At 50.6% G+C, this 19,078-nt stretch overlaps 1 protein-coding gene across 2 annotated transcripts; it reads left to right on the forward strand.

Moving 5' to 3' along the window:
* Positions 1-904: 904 nt before the first annotated feature.
* Positions 905-19,010, forward strand: LOC142703191 (galactocerebrosidase-like). Of its 2 annotated transcripts, none has more exons than XM_075848208.1 (15): positions 905-981; positions 3,037-3,150; positions 3,357-3,496; positions 4,467-4,505; positions 5,344-5,471; positions 7,680-7,835; positions 12,105-12,229; positions 12,798-12,925; positions 13,841-13,930; positions 14,020-14,109; positions 14,433-14,577; positions 14,893-15,073; positions 15,502-15,665; positions 15,750-15,826; positions 17,879-19,010. In XM_075848208.1, exons 2-15 carry the CDS (start codon positions 3,057-3,059, stop codon positions 18,032-18,034), a joined length of 1,713 nt encoding a protein of 570 aa, XP_075704323.1. In that variant the 5' UTR covers positions 905-981; positions 3,037-3,056; the 3' UTR covers positions 18,035-19,010. The 2 variants fall into 2 exon arrangements, with proteins under 2 accessions (XP_075704323.1, XP_075704322.1); XM_075848207.1 differs by lacking the exon at positions 5,344-5,471 and adding an exon at positions 6,883-7,013.
* The last annotated feature ends 68 nt before the right edge of the window (positions 19,011-19,078 follow it).

Here is a 19,078-nt window from a genome sequence, read left to right on the forward strand (position 1 = left end):
GGGTAAATGTTGTACATTGGTTTGTGTTGGGCGGATTGTAACCGCTCAGATGAAGGTTCCTGTGTGATTTCCTCCAGTGTCAGGATGTGAATCTTCATAATCTTAAATTCTGCTCTCGCCGTCTCTGGTCTGTCACAACCTGCGCGTTATCTACGGACCGCCATTACTGATAGGAGGGATTGCTGATCTCGTCGCCCGCGCCTTCACTGCTCTTATCATGATCTGCAAATAAAGTGCAATAGAGGTTATTCTCTGACGATGGCAGCGGTTTCCTGATAATCTTCTTGTCATAGTGAATTAGTTGTAGTTTATAATCTCCTGTCCTTACTGTAATGTAATCCTCTCTCTATGTACTGACTTCCTGCTGATCTTGTGCTTCTACACAGCAGCCACTCTAAACAAGCAGAGCTGTAGTGTAAAGTATGGGGTAGGGACTTCAGACCAGCTCAGACTTTAATAGAAAGCGCAGCTAAGCTGGAGTTACTGTGCCCTGTCTGGGGGCAGATCTGTGCAACATTTCATCTTTTCCTGTAAAGAACTTAAATTTGTGACCTACATATGAACGATTATGTGGAGCGGGGGCTGCCAATCGCTGCTGCAGCCGCTTATCCTAGAGTGGTGGGGAGGGAACTACCTGCTATAAAGGATCTGGTCTGTGGCCGCCGGTTGTTTATTGCAGACGTAGATATTAGATCATAATCCATGGAGAGGGTCAGATGTTTTCTCTGGTCTCAGAGAGGATGCTGGGAGTTGTGGTAGATCCTTCCCTGCCTCTCAGGAGCAGATGAGACGTCCGTGAGCTGTGGATTGTATCGGCTACGTATCATTGGCGTTTACTAGGGAGTTCTTAAGTGTTTTGTATCTGTTTTTTTAAAAAAAATATATTTATTTTTTATACTTTTTTTTTTTTTTTGCAGCCAAACTTTGGAGCGTCTTTGCACATCTTTAAAGTGGAGATTGGGGGCGATGCTCAGACTACAGGTAAGTTACATCTCCACCTCACGGGGGACAATTTTATCATACATTAGGGAATCTGTAGAAGCAGCAATAATCTTTACCTTTACAAGCGCTGTTTTATGGCAGCCTGTATTCTGTTCATGCATTGCTGGCACGACTTCCTGAGACTCCTCCCCCTCAGCCGTTTCCTGATGACCTTCTCACTTAGGCTGGGTTCACACACCCTATTTACGGACGTAATTCGGCCGTTTTATCCTCGAATTACATCCGAAAATACGGCTCCAAAGTGTCGGCAAACATCTGTCCATTCATTTGAATGGGTTTTACGATGTTCTGGGCCGACGGTCATTTTTTTTTACACGTTGCTGTAAAAAGACGGTGCGTAAAATAGACGCCCGCGTCAAAGAAGTGCCTGTAACGGACGCAGCGAAAAGCGCCTGCACTTGCCATTACGTCTGAAATGCAGGAGATGTTTTCTCCTGAAAACAGCTCTGTAATTTCAGGCGTATCGGACGTGTACGTGTGACCATACCCTTATAGTTTACAATCTTCTGTCCGTGTACTGACTTCCTGCCGGGCTTGTGTTTATACTCGTCAGCCGGTGTATACAAGCAGAGCTGCAGTGTAAAGCATGGTGGAGGGACAGAACAATAACCTAAGCCTTTGATGAATTTTAGACTACTATAGACAATATGGCTAAGATGGAGACACAGATCGTAACTATGTCCTAATGGAACTGAGCTGCAGTGTAAAGCATTATAGACGGGCAGAGCAGCCTGAGCCTCTGAGACAGGAGGTGGATTCCAGACTGCCATAGACTCCAATATACGATGCAGATGAGCGGGAGTCACTGATTGATTATAGCCCTGTCATAATGGAGCAGAGCTATTAACTAGCGGAACAGCCAACCCTGATGAGAATACACAGCAGGCAACAATCCCCCGGGGGAACGGGACTTTTTTTTGTATAGGACACGGCTGGGCGTGCTCTGCTTCTGCAGGTAACGGTGACACCTCTGATAATCATTGTAGTCCTGGGTAACGTCAGGACTCCAGCTGCTTCTTAAAGGGACGGCACCTTTTTATGTCAGGCTAATATAAAGCGGGGATATATTGCCTCAGCCTGTTACTAATGTATTGTGGTAATTTTATTATAGTTAGTAAAATAATTCTGCATCCGCCTGACCATTGAATAGCTGGATTATTGGACGTGCTGGACTACTGGAAGTTTAAACATACACACTCGTTTACATATACTCTACATACTTACCCTGGTGCCCCTTGCTGGATAATTTTCCTACTAATCCAGCAGGATTCTAATTTTGCAGCATGCCGGATTAGCAGGTGTTTTGGAGCATTGGGTGCCGGATTGCGGAGCGCCTCCTCTGTACACTGCAACATTTCCTCCATTATCAGGTCGTCGTGGTTTGAGTTTTGCAGGATGTTCGTGTGTCATAAACCACAGCCGGCAGCGTCATTTAGGAAGTGGAAGGCTTTACAATAACGGCGGCACGGCGAACATCACCGGCTCCTCTGCGTCACAGAACGTTGGTTCATTTCTCTAATACATTATTAATTATTCTAAAATGTGGGCAGGCAAAAGTTCATCAGAAAACTACTCACAGCTAATGGTTTGTTACAGTTGTATCCAGTCCAGACAATCCTCCTGAGCCGGACTCTAGACTGATACAATGTATCCGTTCAGGTAAAATGTAACAAACTATCAGGACAGGAGAGAGATTTGTGCTGCTGCACTTAGCAGACCTCCAGCTTTAGGAAGGTCCCCCATAAGTGTACAGTTTGGAGACCCTACAAACGAAAAATTTGTTATCCATACTGGTTAACCCCTTTAAATCAGCAGCCCCCTGAGCTGGGGTTTTGGGACACTGTGAACGGTGGCCTCTCATTGTCCAAACAGCGTCACCAAGAAGATGACAGGAGCAGTTTACAGAACCCCAATATATCCGGAGCTCTTAGCACCTGTTTTTTATTTTAACTATTTAGGGGCATAAGGCAATACTTAAAGGGCACCTGTCTCGTGATTGGCGCATTTACATAGAGATCCTTTACTTCTCCTCAGATGGCACGGAGCCCTCGCACATGCACTACCCTGACGACCAGAACTACTTCCGGGGGTATGAATGGTGGTTGATGAAAGAAGCCAAGAAGAGGAATCCAGACATTAAACTTGTGGGTGAGTGGAGCGATGTTTGTCCGGATGTCCCCATCATGGATCGTCTTATCTTGCACACCCCGCCCTGGCCCAGGGGGCTCACAGGGGACCCCGCCCTGGCCGCAGAGCTCACAGGGGCTCCCCCGGGAGCTCCAGCTGTGGCCAGTATGAGTGGCTCCTCTGCTGCTAGGGCTCATTGTCTGTATTAATCTTAATCCTTGTATTAGGGCTGCCCTGGGCATTTCCTGGCTGGATCGGTAATGGCAAGAATTGGCCGTATGACTTTCCGGACGTCACCGCGTACTACGTCGTCTCTTGGATCATTGGCGCTAAGCAGTACCATGACTTGGACATAGACTATGTGGGGGTGAGTGTGGGCACAAGTCATCAGTACATAAGTTGTCACGCGCGGGGCTCTTTGTCTTACCAAAAATTGCTCACTACTTCGTCCAGTCACATCCAGAGCTGCATCCTAAATTCTACTGGCTTTCTGTTAGCTCTCAGGCTGCGGAACTTGCCTTTCACTACAATCCCCTTTGTATTCAGTGTCTGTACAGGGCACGCTCTGCTGTGGTGTTTTGTCAGAGATTAAGTGATTACATCTAGAACTCTGCATCTCCCACAATGCAATACAGTTAGTCAGCGCTGTATGTAGTTTAACTGTAACCATGATGCTGAGCAGAGCTCCACTTTATGGCCGTACGTGTAGAGACCATTTTTAACAATCCGAACAATTTTTAGGTGAGATTTTTTTTTTTAGGGTGAAACTGTGGGGTCCAGTATTTCCCCCATTCAAATTATACACTGTGGGAAATCGCTACCCGTTCTGATGGGAAGAACAAGGGAACGCTCCACTACCATAAGTGTGGCGGCCGTAATCCCCTCAGGTCATGTACTGCCGGCTGCGCCTGTGTTGGATGTCTTTTAGATTTGGTGTATTTGAAGGTGCAAATGCACATCACAACATCCCGACTGATGTATATGGGGGTGGCCCGATGGCAGATGGGAGCAAAAAAGGATCGGGCATGTTGGATTTCATCATACCTGATCCTTTGTGCCTGCAGGAGATAAGCAGCTGCCAGAGAAGAGCGGCTTATTCTCTTCTCCCTTTTAAATACACACGTGGAGCTGAGCGTATGGAGGAGCGGGCAGGAATAGCTGTATATGGTGCTGTAGTCCGGACTCTCCTATAAATGTCGGCGTTGAGCTTGCATGTTATATGGAGAGGGACGTGGGGGAAGTAACGATGGGACCGGTAATAATGCAGCCGGTCAGGAGTCATGTGTGACGCTTCTATACTGGGACGTCGTTCTCACTTGTCTCTCTCTCCTCCTCAGATATGGAACGAGCGAGCCTTTGATGCCACTTATATAAAGGTAAGTTCCTGGCGTCGGACGCCATCGCTTCCGTTTTCCTGTCCAGAGTCGCAGCTTTTGCTTAGTCTTTTAATCTGTGATGTTTTTGCTCCCAGCGATAATAGAGGCTGATTGTGTTCTCATTAACAAACCCCTCACAGCCAGACTTCCTTACCTGAAGAGCTCACAATCGGAAAGCTAATGTCCTAACTGACTCGTACCAAGCAGTGACGTACTGGCACAAACAGGGGAGGTGAAGGAGTATAAAGCACAGGGGACGCCCAGTATGCACCGCGTCTCCTCTCTGGTTCTGTTTGTGCTGCATTAAAGTCTCTTAATTTGGCACTTTGTAGTCTGGAAATTTTGCTAATCTGGCATAAAATGAGAATATTTCATTGCTGGATTAGCAGGTTAATTGATAATCTGGCGTCTGACGCAAAGGGTCTACTACGGCTATCCTGTCCCCAGTGGTGATCTCAATGGTTCCAGGGCTGTTGATGAAATACCACGGCTGCCATGATGCTGCACTGGCACGTCAATGCCACTGAGAACGGGTGACGTGGACCGGTCAGGCCGGATGTACATACTCCAAGTCCAATGGTTTGGGAAATTCTGATTATCTGGCACTTTGGCAGTCACGAGGATGACGGGTTATCAGAATTGACTTTTTTTCCATGCCACTTTACCGCTGTACGATCACATTATCAGAGCCGCTATTCTGGATTAAGTGTGGCTCTCGCCCCTTTTCTCTTTGAGGAGTCGGCAGGGGTGGGGGGGTAGACTGTAGAGACCAGGGGGGAGGCCGCGGTGGTGACGATGCCTCTGTGGCTATGGCTGACATGTTACCTTTGTCCCTGAGGTTCTCCGCCGCACACTGGACAGGCTGGGGTTACACAACGTCGGTATCATCGCTGCAGATGGAAACTGGGAGATTGCACATGACCTGGTAGTTGATCCTTATCTAAATGATGCTGTGCAGATCATAGGGTAAGTGAGAGTTTACATAGGACTGCAAATCTGAGCAGCCTCATCTGCTGTAGTAGGTGTTAGGGGGGTGTCAGCAGCAGGAAGGGGTCGGCTGTTGTTTCCTTGGCCCCTATTAAAATGAATGTCCCACCCGGGTGATGCACAGATGTTACGGGTCTTCCAAAGTAATAGCTATTTATGGCTAAAAGATGGGGGTACGATAGGGGGCGCCCACTCTGAACTCCGCATGGCAGAATGGGGCAGATTTAGAGGGGCTGACTAATCCAGACGTCCCCAGTAATAGGTGAAATGGGCTTTACTATATAACACACATCAGATGCAGCCTAAGGGGGACAGGACATGTCAACTAATTTGACACCCCCTCTGAGGGATGATTCCATCATGAGCGGAGAGATTTTAAGCAATATAATCTATTCCCTAGATGACCAAAGTATCAGGTTGTAAACTCCACTACATCTACCACAATGCAGTACAGCTGGGCAGTTTTTATGTACAGATACTCAAACAGTAGGGCTAGCCAGGAGATCCGCATTAAAATCAACAAGAAACCAGTTGAATTGCAAATGCAGCTCTGGATATGATGATCGTATAAGAGATTATGTAACCGCAAAATTGTGACTGCAGCTCTGGAGGTGATTGGAGTATAATATGTGATGTCACTTAAGATCAGAAGAAAATATGTAAAGAAAAGGAATTACAAAGTTACTCCACGTTATGCGGACCTGCTAAGAAACAATGGACGACATTTGGGCTGCTGGATTGTTAGCTCTTCTGGTCAGGCACGCGTCTGCTTGTTCTTTTTAATACTGCTCCTGTGCATAAAGAAAAGCATTCTGGGCAAAACTCAAAAAAGCTTTGTGTACGTCCCCCCCCCCCTCCCCACTTTCACTCTGCTTACATAAGAGCATGACCTGAGGGCGACGACTCTGTCTTGACATGGGGGCCATTGGGGAGAACAAACTTGGGGGAGTGACAGGACCCCTCTTTTTTTCTTTTTTTTTTCTGGTCATGTAAGAGCTGTGCTGTTTTCTCTGAGCCAATCAGATGTCTCCCCCTGCTGCTCCCTCCCCCCTCTCAAATAAAGCAGTCTCATGGGCAGAAACTGCAGCTGCATCCCCCTCCTACTCCCTGTCTGCTTGTCACTGTATAATTATACGGCTTCATATATTCCTGTATCCGTGACCTGCACGTAAAATCCCTGTGTTTTTTTAATACTGCAGTTTTCCTTTTCAAAGGCATTAGGAAAAAACACTTCAATTCTGTTTCAAAGTTTCCTACGTGTGGGAAGGGTCCGTGTGCATCACCCCCCGCGTCTCATATCATCTCTAGTAATGTCTGTTACGTCTCTCTAGGATATTTGGTGATCTGCGCTCTTCTCTTCTCTCCCTGCTTCACCCTCTTTCCTATAAAGTTACTGCGCTACACCCTGGACAAAAGCGGCCTGGAGCGGGTGAGGATCATAGCCAGCGATAATATGTGGCAGCCGATCGCTTACCAAATGCTGCAAGACGCCGAGCTCCTCAGAGTGATCGATATAATAGGGTAGGAGACTCTGCTTCATCCAGCGATCTAATCCTGACATATAGCACAACCAAACCAGGACTGCACACGGACTGATGTCATCTAATGTACTACTGAAGATGTCTAACAGTCTGTGTGTGGAGTGTGTGGAGTCACTATGTGCATACATTACTTATCCTGTACTGATCCTGAGTTACATCCTGTATTATACTCCAGAGCTGCACTCACTATTCTGCTGGTGGAGTCACTGTGTACATACATTACATTACTTATCCTGTACTGATCCTGAGTTATATCCTGTAATATACTCCAGAGCTGCACTCACTATTCTGCTGGTGGAGTCACTGTGTACATACATTACATTACTTATCCTGTACTGATCCTGAGTTACATCCTGTATTATACTCCAGAGCTGCATTCACTATTCGCCCTGGAAAGTTCAGATGGTACAGTCTTATTATCTACGTTTTCCCTGCCATGGTTTTATTATGTTCTGCTCTCTAGTGGATGGATAGGCTGCATTCTCAGTGACGTCACCGCTGCTCTCTGGTGTATGGATAGGCTGCATTCTCAGTGATGTCACCACTGCTCTCTAGTGAATGGATAGGCTGCATTCTCAGTGTTGTCACCGCTGCTCTCTGGTGTATGCATAGGCTCCGCTGTTATTCTGTGTTCTATATTTATTAGGGCTCACTATCCTGGGACTCACACTTGTGAAGACGCCGTGTCTACAGGGAAGAAGCTTTGGTCTTCAGAAGATTACAGCACTTTTAATGATGAGGTTGGAGGCGGCTGTTGGGCTCGAATCCTCAACCAGAATTATGTTAATGGTAACATGACATCGTAAGTGAAATGATTGATGGTGATTTATCACTTAGATGATATATGTTGGGTGCCTGGAGCTTGTGGTAGTGTCCTCTGTATTCGTGTCTGGCGGTCGTGGCCTCTGTATTAGTGTCTGGCGGCCGTCTGTCCTCCGTCTCCCTGTCTGGCGGCCGTCTGTCCTCCGTCTCCCTGTCTGGCGGCCGTCTGTCCTCCGTCTCCCTGTCTGGCGGCCGTCTGTCCTCCGTCTCCCTGTCTGGCGGCCGACTGTCCTCCGTCTCCCTGTCTGGCGGCCGTCTGTCCTCCGTCTCCCTGTCTGGCGGCCGACTGTCCTCCGTCTCCCTGTCTGGCGGCCGTCTGTCCTCCGTCTCCCTGTCTGGCGGCCGTCTGTCCTCCGTCTCCCTGTCTGGCGGCCGTCTGTCCTCCGTCTCCCTGTCTGGCGGCCGTCTGTCCTCCGTCTCCCTGTCTGGCGGCCGTCTGTCCTCCGTCTCCCTGTCTGGCGGCCGTCTGTCCTCCGTCTCCCTGTCTGGCGGCCGTCTGTCCTCCGTCTCCCTGTCTGGCGGCCGTCTGTCCTCCGTCTCCCTGTCTGGCGGCCGTCTGTCCTCCGTCTCCCTGTCTGGCGGCCGTCTGTCCTCCGTCTCCCTGTCTGGCGGCCGTCTGTCCTCCGTCTCCCTGTCTGGCGGCCGTCTGTCCTCCGTCTCCCTGTCTGGCGGCCGTCTGTCCTCCGTCTCCCTGTCTGGCGGCCGTCTGTCCTCCGTCTCCCTGTCTGGCGGCCGTCTGTCCTCCGTCTCCCTGTCTGGCGGCCGTCTGTCCTCCGTCTCCCTGTCTGGCGGCCGTCTGTCCTCCGTCTCCCTGTCTGGCGGCCGTCTGTCCTCCGTCTCCCTGTCTGGCGGCCGTCTGTCCTCCGTCTCCCTGTCTGGCGGCCGTCTGTCCTCCGTCTCCCTGTCTGGCGGCCGTCTGTCCTCCGTCTCCCTGTCTGGCGGCCGTCTGTCCTCCGTCTCCCTGTCTGGCGGCCGTCTGTCCTCCGTCTCCCTGTCTGGCGGCCGTCTGTCCTCCGTCTCCCTGTCTGGCGGCCGTCTGTCCTCCGTCTCCCTGTCTGGCGGCCGTCTGTCCTCCGTCTCCCTGTCTGGCGGCCGTCTGTCCTCCGTCTCCCTGTCTGGCGGCCGTCTGTCCTCCGTCTCCCTGTCTGGCGGCCGTCTGTCCTCCGTCTCCCTGTCTGGCGGCCGTCTGTCCTCCGTCTCCCTGTCTGGCGGCCGTCTGTCCTCCGTCTCCCTGTCTGGCGGCCGTCTGTCCTCCGTCTCCCTGTCTGGCGGCCGTCTGTCCTCCGTCTCCCTGTCTGGCGGCCGTCTGTCCTCCGTCTCCCTGTCTGGCGGCCGACTGTCCTCCGTCTCCCTGTCTGGCGGCCGTCTGTCCTCCGTCTCCCTGTCTGGCGGCCGTCTGTCCTCCGTCTCCCTGTCTGGCGGCCGTCTGTCCTCCGTCTCCCTGTCTGGCGGCCGTCTGTCCTCCGTCTCCCTGTCTGGCGGCCGTCTGTCCTCCGTCTCCCTGTCTGGCGGCCGTCTGTCCTCCGTCTCCCTGTCTGGCGGCCGTCTGTCCTCCGTCTCCCTGTCTGGCGGCCGTCTGTCCTCCGTCTCCCTGTCTGGCGGCCGTCTGTCCTCCGTCTCCCTGTCTGGCGGCCGTCTGTCCTCCGTCTCCCTGTCTGGCGGCCGTCTGTCCTCCGTCTCCCTGTCTGGCGGCCGTCTGTCCTCCGTCTCCCTGTCTGGCGGCCGTCTGTCCTCCGTCTCCCTGTCTGGCGGCCGTCTGTCCTCCGTCTCCCTGTCTGGCGGCCGTCTGTCCTCCGTCTCCCTGTCTGGCGGCCGTCTGTCCTCCGTCTCCCTGTCTGGCGGCCGTCTGTCCTCCGTCTCCCTGTCTGGCGGCCGTCTGTCCTCCGTCTCCCTGTCTGGCGGCCGTCTGTCCTCCGTCTCCCTGTCTGGCGGCCGTCTGTCCTCCGTCTCCCTGTCTGGCGGCCGTCTGTCCTCCGTCTCCCTGTCTGGCGGCCGTCTGTCCTCCGTCTCCCTGTCTGGCGGCCGTCTGTCCTCCGTCTCCCTGTCTGGCGGCCGTCTGTCCTCCGTCTCCCTGTCTGGCGGCCGTCTGTCCTCCGTCTCCCTGTCTGGCGGCCGTCTGTCCTCCGTCTCCCTGTCTGGCGGCCGTCTGTCCTCCGTCTCCCTGTCTGGCGGCCGTCTGTCCTCCGTCTCCCTGTCTGGCGGCCGTCTGTCCTCCGTCTCCCTGTCTGGCGGCCGTCTGTCCTCCGTCTCCCTGTCTGGCGGCCGTCTGTCCTCCGTCTCCCTGTCTGGCGGCCGTCTGTCCTCCGTCTCCCTGTCTGGCGGCCGTCTGTCCTCCGTCTCCCTGTCTGGCGGCCGTCTGTCCTCCGTCTCCCTGTCTGGCGGCCGTCTGTCCTCCGTCTCCCTGTCTGGCGGCCGTCTGTCCTCCGTCTCCCTGTCTGGCGGCCGTCTGTCCTCCGTCTCCCTGTCTGGCGGCCGTCTGTCCTCCGTCTCCCTGTCTGGCGGCCGTCTGTCCTCCGTCTCCCTGTCTGGCGGCCGTCTGTCCTCCGTCTCCCTGTCTGGCGGCCGTCTGTCCTCCGTCTCCCTGTCTGGCGGCCGTCTGTCCTCCGTCTCCCTGTCTGGCGGCCGTCTGTCCTCCGTCTCCCTGTCTGGCGGCCGTCTGTCCTCCGTCTCCCTGTCTGGCGGCCGTCTGTCCTCCGTCTCCCTGTCTGGCGGCCGTCTGTCCTCCGTCTCCCTGTCTGGCGGCCGTCTGTCCTCCGTCTCCCTGTCTGGCGGCCGTCTGTCCTCCGTCTCCCTGTCTGGCGGCCGTCTGTCCTCCGTCTCCCTGTCTGGCGGCCGTCTGTCCTCCGTCTCCCTGTCTGGCGGCCGTCTGTCCTCCGTCTCCCTGTCTGGCGGCCGTCTGTCCTCCGTCTCCCTGTCTGGCGGCCGTCTGTCCTCCGTCTCCCTGTCTGGCGGCCGTCTGTCCTCCGTCTCCCTGTCTGGCGGCCGTCTGTCCTCCGTCTCCCTGTCTGGCGGCCGTCTGTCCTCCGTCTCCCTGTCTGGCGGCCGTCTGTCCTCCGTCTCCCTGTCTGGCGGCCGTCTGTCCTCCGTCTCCCTGTCTGGCGGCCGTCTGTCCTCCGTCTCCCTGTCTGGCGGCCGTCTGTCCTCCGTCTCCCTGTCTGGCGGCCGTCTGTCCTCCGTCTCCCTGTCTGGCGGCCGTCTGTCCTCCGTCTCCCTGTCTGGCGGCCGTCTGTCCTCCGTCTCCCTGTCTGGCGGCCGTCTGTCCTCCGTCTCCCTGTCTGGCGGCCGTCTGTCCTCCGTCTCCCTGTCTGGCGGCCGTCTGTCCTCCGTCTCCCTGTCTGGCGGCCGTCTGTCCTCCGTCTCCCTGTCTGGCGGCCGTCTGTCCTCCGTCTCCCTGTCTGGCGGCCGTCTGTCCTCCGTCTCCCTGTCTGGCGGCCGTCTGTCCTCCGTCTCCCTGTCTGGCGGCCGTCTGTCCTCCGTCTCCCTGTCTGGCGGCCGTCTGTCCTCCGTCTCCCTGTCTGGCGGCCGTCTGTCCTCCGTCTCCCTGTCTGGCGGCCGTCTGTCCTCCGTCTCCCTGTCTGGCGGCCGTCTGTCCTCCGTCTCCCTGTCTGGCGGCCGTCTGGCGGCCGTCTCCCTGTCTGGCGGCCGTCTGGCGGCCGTCTCCCTGTCTGGCGGCCGTCTGGCGGCCGTCTCCCTGTCTGGCGGCCGTCTGTCCTCCGTCTCCCTGTCTGGCGGCCGTCTGTCCTCCGTCTCCCTGTCTGGCGGCCGTCTGTCCTCCGTCTCCCTGTCTGGCGGCCGTCTGTCCTCCGTCTCCCTGTCTGGCGGCCGTCTGTCCTCCGTCTCCCTGTCTGGCGGCCGTCTGTCCTCCGTCTCCCTGTCTGGCGGCCGTCTGTCCTCCGTCTCCCTGTCTGGCGGCCGTCTGTCCTCCGTCTCCCTGTCTGGCGGCCGTCTGTCCTCCGTCTCCCTGTCTGGCGGCCGTCTGTCCTCCGTCTCCCTGTCTGGCGGCCGTCTGTCCTCCGTCTCCCTGTCTGGCGGCCGTCTGTCCTCCGTCTCCCTGTCTGGCGGCCGTCTGTCCTCCGTCTCCCTGTCTGGCGGCCGTCTGTCCTCCGTCTCCCTGTCTGGCGGCCGTCTGTCCTCCGTCTCCCTGTCTGGCGGCCGTCTGTCCTCCGTCCCCGTGTCCTGTGTATCGGTTTTCCTTCAGTTTCATTGTCTCTTCTCCTGTGACTCGAGACACCCGTTATTTCTTTTCTAGAACCATCTCCTGGAACCTTGTGGCCAGTTATTATGAGCAGCTGCCATTTGGTCGGGAAGGATTGATGACAGCCAAGGAACCGTGGAGCGGCAATTATGACGTGTCCTCTCCGATCTGGATAACAGGTAATTCCTGGGTACACCTGGCCATACACGTTATACAGGAGGCGGACGATCAGTCATATATCAGGTCATTCTTACAGGTCAGCCCAAACATGTATCACCTCCCGCTTGAGTGGCTAATAACAGGGAGCAATAAATTGTATTCATCAGTCCTACTTTTAGCCTCTCCACGGCTTTACATTGCAGAGAACTATAGTTTTAAAAAAAGTGCACAGTATTAGTAAAAACAGATGCTTCCTTCAAAACAGCGCCACTTTTCTCTATGGGTTGTGACTCGTATTACAGCGGAGCTGAATTAATTTCAGTGTATCTGAGCTGCAATACCAGAAACAACCCATGGACAGGTGAGGCGCTGTTTCTGGGGAAAAAAGCATTTGTTTTTCCAACCTTGCAACCCCTTTAATTCACCTGCACATCAAATAAAGCAAATACTCACTCAACTGAGAGTTTGTTACAGTGTATCAGTCTAAACAATGCTTGGTGGGCTAAACACATCAGCACAAACCTTCAGTCCAGATTTACTACAGTGTATCAGTCCGGACTCCACGTTGATGCGTTTCGTCTGTTTCAGCGCACACCACTCAGTTTACGCAGCCGGGGTGGTATTACCTGCGGACGGTCGGTCACCTGGAGAAAGGCGGGAGCTACGTGGCCCTCACCGACAGGAAGGGGAACATCACCATTATTATTGAGACCATGGTAAGACGCAGGAGGTGTTCAGTTTTTATAGTTCTGCTACTTCTGCGTGTCCCCCCTCACTGTCCCTCTGTAGAGTACCCCTGATCTGCAGGATATTGTATGGAGGAAATGAGCTGATGTGTGAGATGCCCGTCCTGGATGTGGACTCTGCAGAGGGACTGTGAGGGACACACATGTAATATAATCCATGCCTTCTGCCTATGAGAAACTGTGAAGGTCTATGGATGGGACAGGAGCAGCCGGAAATCTGCAGATTTGGGGTCTTTTTCCTGCTGGTTTCTATAAATGCTTTTTTATTTCTTTGTACCTGCTTAGTGGGTGGGCTCTTCCTTGTGTGATGTCAGAGCTGTGCTGGCAACTCCTAGCCAATCAAGTGTCTCCCCTCACAGATAGAGAAGCTGCAGCTGCATCCCCCTCCTCTTCTTTTTTTATTGTATTAAAAAACAACATAGGAACACTGTGCATTTCATCATTTTATAGCCCCAGAGGTGACAGAGCCCCAGACGTGGACTTTCATTCTCCACAATTGGAGATCCGCACTATATGTTCCATTGTTTTATACCAGGATTATAATGTATCCAGGGAGTTATAGACCATAAATATTTCCTGCTATCTGGAAGCTTTTGACTTCCTCTGTTTTACATTGTGTGACATTAGAAGGTGGGATGTTCTTTGCTAGAACTAGCGCCACTTCTGTCCTTGGGCTGTGTCTGATATTCACCTGTATTTGGAAAAGCTGCAATACCAGAGACAGCCATGGATAAAAGTGGCGCTGTTTCTAACAAACACACAAAAAAAAAACCTTTCTCCCAGCCTCGCACATCCCCTTTATTATTGTAAGTCTTACAACGTTCGGCTTATCCCCCCCCCCCCCATCTAGAATGCGTGTAATCCTCATCTCCATTTTGTCTCCAGTCTCATGACAATTCCATCTGTATCCGGCCCCCACTGCCCAAATTTAACGTCTCTGCGCAGAACGCCACCTTCAAGATGGACGGGTCCTTTGTAAGTATCGAAATGTTAGTGGTGAAATATATACGATATACGATAATGCAGAGCGTTCTAATATGAATTCTTATTCTTTCCCCCCGTAGAATGATCTGAAGTTGTTGCAGGTCTGGTATTCCAAGCTGTGCGCCAACGCCACCAAACCCGCCCTGTTCATGAAGAAGTCAGCGATACCGGTAACATTGTAATACCTTGTAAAAGATTTACTAGTAACACAAGTGTGGGGAGCTGGGGGATGAGTCCTGACCATAGGAGCTTACACTCTATAAGCAGAGATACAAGAGGTGGGGGGGGTCCTGATCATAGCCGCTTACACTCTCTAAGGGGTTGCTACGTTTTAGTGGCTCAGTAATCTAACATTTCATAAATCTTCAGTTGTCTATTCTCATTGACAACTTTTTTCCCAGTATCTTTCCATCCCTGATTGTTCTCGACTTCTTCTCCCAGCGCTGATCACAGGAACCTTTATGAACGGCCGACCTGCTGTTGTGTTTTTCAGGTTTCTGGTGGTTCATTTACTCTGGAGCTTGGAGTGGACGAGGTGTACACGTTGACCACCATAACCACGGGAGAAAAAGGGTCATATCCCAACCCCCCAGAATCTCAACCTTTCCCTTTAAAATACAAGGACAACTTCAATGTCCGTAAGTCCTGACCATTAATGTCGACATTCCCAACCAGCGTGTCCCGGAAAGTCTGTGACTTCCAGTTGTTACTTTTTTTCAAGATTTAATGTCCGCCTTGAGCTGCTGGACGTCATGATAATTCATCTATAGGGGGCGCTCTATACTGCAACTAGTATCTCGCTATAATATAGTCTCCCGTGTTGTCACCATTGATATACAGTATATATGAGACGTATATTGGATGGTTCCTTTAAGACCGTTAATCTGTAACCTGATGGTCTGGAATCCCAGCATGGGTCTGTTAATGTTTCTTTTGTATCCCCCTTCATCTAGGTAACCCTCCCTTCAGCGAAGCCCCTTATTTCGCAGATCAGTCAGGCGTCTTTGAGTACTTCACAAACACCTCGGACCCCGGAGATCACGTCTTCACGTTCCGTCAGGTTCTGACTCAGCGGCCAATCACCTGGGTTTCTGACGCCAATCAGGCAATCAGCGTTATAGGAGATTATTCATGGTGAGAAATGCTTCATTATTATTAGTACTTCGCCTTTCACTTATTTGGGTCCTTAAACTAATTGAGTAGCAGGGGGACCTCAGACTAGTAAGTTTTACCTGCACTGACACATTGTTGCAAATGATCAGAATAGGAGGGGGAGCTCTGACAAAATTGAACAGACTGGATACTACTGTAACAACACCTCAGCTGTGAGACCAGGATTACATCCGAAGGGTTTCAGCCAATGGATGTTGATGGGAGCGTTCCAATTCCTAAACAGCAAGCAGAAATCTTGGAAATGTTTAGGAATTGAAACAAAGTCTATTAGAAAGTTTTATTCTACAAGGACTAAGCTTTATTTACATAAAAAACAGACCTTCGCCCATTTGCAGTGATGGTTCTGAGCTCCGCGCTCTCCAATAACGTGACTCGTCTCCTACGCGCAGGTCCAACGTTACGGTAACCTGCGACATCTACATGGAGACCCCTGACGCGGGCAGTGTGTTCATCGCCGCCAGGGTGGATCAGGGCGGGTCGCCCGCATACTTGGCCAAGGGGATCTATTTCTGGGTGTTTGCGGATGGCACATATACAGTCACAGGGGATTTGCGTAAGTACTCACCCCCATAGAGTGGAGGCCACAATATAGCACAGCTTTGGATTGTCTCCTAGTAACTGTGGTTTCCTTTAACAGAAGGGAAGATTGTGCTACGTAAGGGTCTGTCGGGGGTCCGGGCGAGACACTGGCACACACTGACCCTCCATGTTGAGGTAAGAAGCTGAATGCGGATCGTTTTCTTGGCTTGTAACATTTTTTAAAAGATTGACATCACCGGTCTCCAGATAGCTGTTCTATTATACAGCAGTGACATCACCGGTCTCCAGATATCAGTTATGTTATACAGCAGTGACATCACCGCTCTCCAGATATCAGTTATGTTATACAGCAGTGACATCACCGCTCTCCAGATATCAGTTATATTATACAGCAGTGACATCACCGCTCTCCAGATAGAAGTTATATTATACAGCAGTGACATCACCGGTCTCCAGATAGCTGTTTTATTATACAGCAGTGACATCACGGGTCTCCCGATAGCCGTTATATTATACAGCAGTGACATCACCGGTCTCCCGATAGCTGTTATATTATACAGCAGTGACATCACGAGTCTCCAGATATCAGTTATATTATACAGCAGTGACATCACCGCTCTCCCGATAGCTGTTATATTATACAGCAGTGACATCACCGGTCTCCAGATAGCTGTTCTATTATAGAGCAGTGACATCACCGGTCTCCAGATATCAGTTATATTATACAGTAGTGACATCACCGGTCTCCAGATAGCTGTTATATTATACATCAGTGACATCACCGCTCTACAGATGTTATATCCGGAGACCGGTGATGTCACTGCTGTATAATATAACTTTTATAAAACCTGTAGAATGTTGATGTGATTGCTGTATAATATAACTTATGACAATGCGGCTCTTTAGCTAGAAGTTATATTATACAGCAATCGCATCAACATTCTTCAGATATAAAATTTATATTATACAGCAGTGACATCACCGGTCTCCGGATATAACATCTGTAGAGCGGTGATGTCACTGCTGTATAATTTAACATCTGTAGATATGACAATATGGCTCTTTAGCTATATCTACAGATGTTAAATTATAGAGCCGTGACATAATCGCTCTCCAGATATTATACGGTAGTGACATCACTGCTATAGAGACATAAGTGCTAGACCCAAGAAATGCAATAAAAAAAGTATGAAGTTTATTGATATACATTAACATACATATTGTAAAAAGAGGAAGGTACAGAAATGGGGATCATGGAGAAAATATCTGGTCACATAAGTAAGGAAGACGAGCAATCCGCCAGACCTGTGATTCAAGTTATAATATTAGGGGCAGGATGGTGAAGCTGCTGGTGCAAAGAAGAGTAAAAAATGAAACCTTATGAATCAATACATAAAACCGGCAAGTCTCAGAGAAGTTTATTTGGATTTAGGAGAGTTTGGTAAGATCCTGACTTGTTCAAACACTTAGTTATTGGGACCATTGCTTTGTTTTGGTGCTAGAATACGGAGGTGACACCACTGCTCTCCAGACATGATCTATTATACAGTAGTGACATCACCGCTCTCCTTATAGAAGTTATATTATACAGTAGTGACATCACCGCTCTCCTTATAGAAGTTATATTATACAGTAGTGACATCACCGCTCTCCAGACATGTTGTATTATACAGTAGAGACCTCACTGCTCTCCAGACATGTTATAATATACAGTAGTGACCTCACTGCTCTCCAGACATGTTGTATTATACAGTAGTGACATCACCGCTCTCCATATAGAAGTTATATTATACAGTAGTGACATCACCGCTCTCCAGACATTTTATATTATACAGTAGTGACCTCACTGCTCTCCAGACATGTTATATTATACAGTAGTGACATCACCGCTCTCCAGACATGTTATAATATACAGTAGTGACCTCACTGCTCTCCAGACATGTTGTATTATACAGTAGTGACATCACCGCTCTCCATATAGAAGTTATATTATACAGTAGTGACATCACCGCTCTCCAGACATGTTATAATATACAGTAGTGACCTCACTGCTCTCCAGACATGTTGTATTATACAGTAGTGACATCACCGCTCTCCATATAGAAGTTATATTATACAGTAGTGACATCACCGCTCTCCAGACATGTTGTATTCTACAGTAGAGACCTCACTGCTCTCCAGATCTGCATGTGTCTAATAATAACTCTACTTTTATATTTGATTCAGGGTTTTTCCGCCTACGGCCTGCTGAACGGCAGCCCCCTGTGGTCGGACGTCATCACGCTGGGTCCTGTGCATGGTTGGGTCGCCATAGGTACAGGATCCTTCGAGTTTGCTCAGTTTGACAACTTTGTGGTCGAAGCCAGAGTCGCTGATACATAACAGGTCGCCTCCGTATATTGTGTTTCCGGATGATATGAAGGGGCCGGGGGTCTTCTGGATCAGATATTACTGTACTGTGGAAACGTCAATGTTTGTCTTTAAAAGCTCTGATTACGGGGGGGGGGGGGGGCTCTTTACATGATACACGCTGCCGCCTATTGACGTGGGAACCTCTAGGTGAGACCCCCCCCCCCCATCACTCACTATAGGAGCCCTGTACGCTAACAGGGAGACATCCTCTTATAACGATTCTCTAATGGCGGAGGCCATGACTGAGGTCCTGTCTGCTTTCTGATTGGGACGTGACTCCGGCCTTTCACAGGAGTCTATTCAAGCATTTGCAGAAAACCTCTTTAATCATTTAATGAAAAGTTCTGCAACTTTGTAATAGACTTTCACAAATGTCAAGATCTCTGCTTGCGGTCAGTGAATAAAGTTTTTACATCCAGAACAGTCCTGACCTAATACTTCTCACAGCTGAGGGTTTGTTACAATTGTATCTAGTCTAGGGCATCCTCTGTGAGCTAAAAATGCAGCAGCACAAATTTCTCTCCTTTTTGTTACAATGTATCAGTGCAGTTAAAATGTATCAGCTTGGACTCTAGGCAGTTTAGCAGGCACAGTAATACTTTGTAACAAATCCTCAACTGTGTGAGCATGATGGGTTTTCAGCCATGTAAATAAGGAAGTTTCTATTTTACTGACAGCAAGCAGAGATTTTGAAAATGGTAATGAATTGATACGCAAAGTCTGAGGAAGTTGCAGAAGTTTCCGTTGTAGATGGACGACGCTTCATTGAGACCAGACTGGGCTCGTCTTGTACATTTAATGACTATAAGTGCAGAAGTCTCCTTTATAGGTGAATATATTTATTTTTACATGATTAATGATGAAGTGTTCGGGAGATAATTCACTTACTAAGATTTCTAATCTTCATAACAAAATGTGGATCAAATAAAGGAAAAAAATAATTGAGGTTTTGTGTTGAGTTCATCATCGATCGGCCCCTTTCATATTTTAGGTACTGAATGCGTGGGGACGTGG

This window comes from Rhinoderma darwinii, unplaced genomic scaffold (genome assembly GCF_050947455.1).
Source record: "Rhinoderma darwinii isolate aRhiDar2 unplaced genomic scaffold, aRhiDar2.hap1 Scaffold_2612, whole genome shotgun sequence".
In the NCBI taxonomy this organism is placed as follows: Eukaryota; Metazoa; Chordata; class Amphibia; order Anura; family Rhinodermatidae; genus Rhinoderma; species Rhinoderma darwinii.

What these genes read in the sequence shown, in the direction of transcription:
- LOC142703191 (XM_075848207.1), top strand. Translation starts at nt 3,057, where the DNA reads ATGCACTACCCTGACGACCAGAACTACTTCCGGGGGTATGAATGGTGG. An exon ending in CTCTCCGATCTGGATAACAG is followed by an intron (nt 12,230 to 12,797) that starts GTAATTCCTGGG and finishes CGTCTGTTTCAG; the next exon opens with CGCACACCACTCAGTTTACG. An exon ending in TGAAGAAGTCAGCGATACCG is followed by an intron (nt 14,110 to 14,432) that starts GTAACATTGTAA and finishes TGTGTTTTTCAG; the next exon opens with GTTTCTGGTGGTTCATTTAC.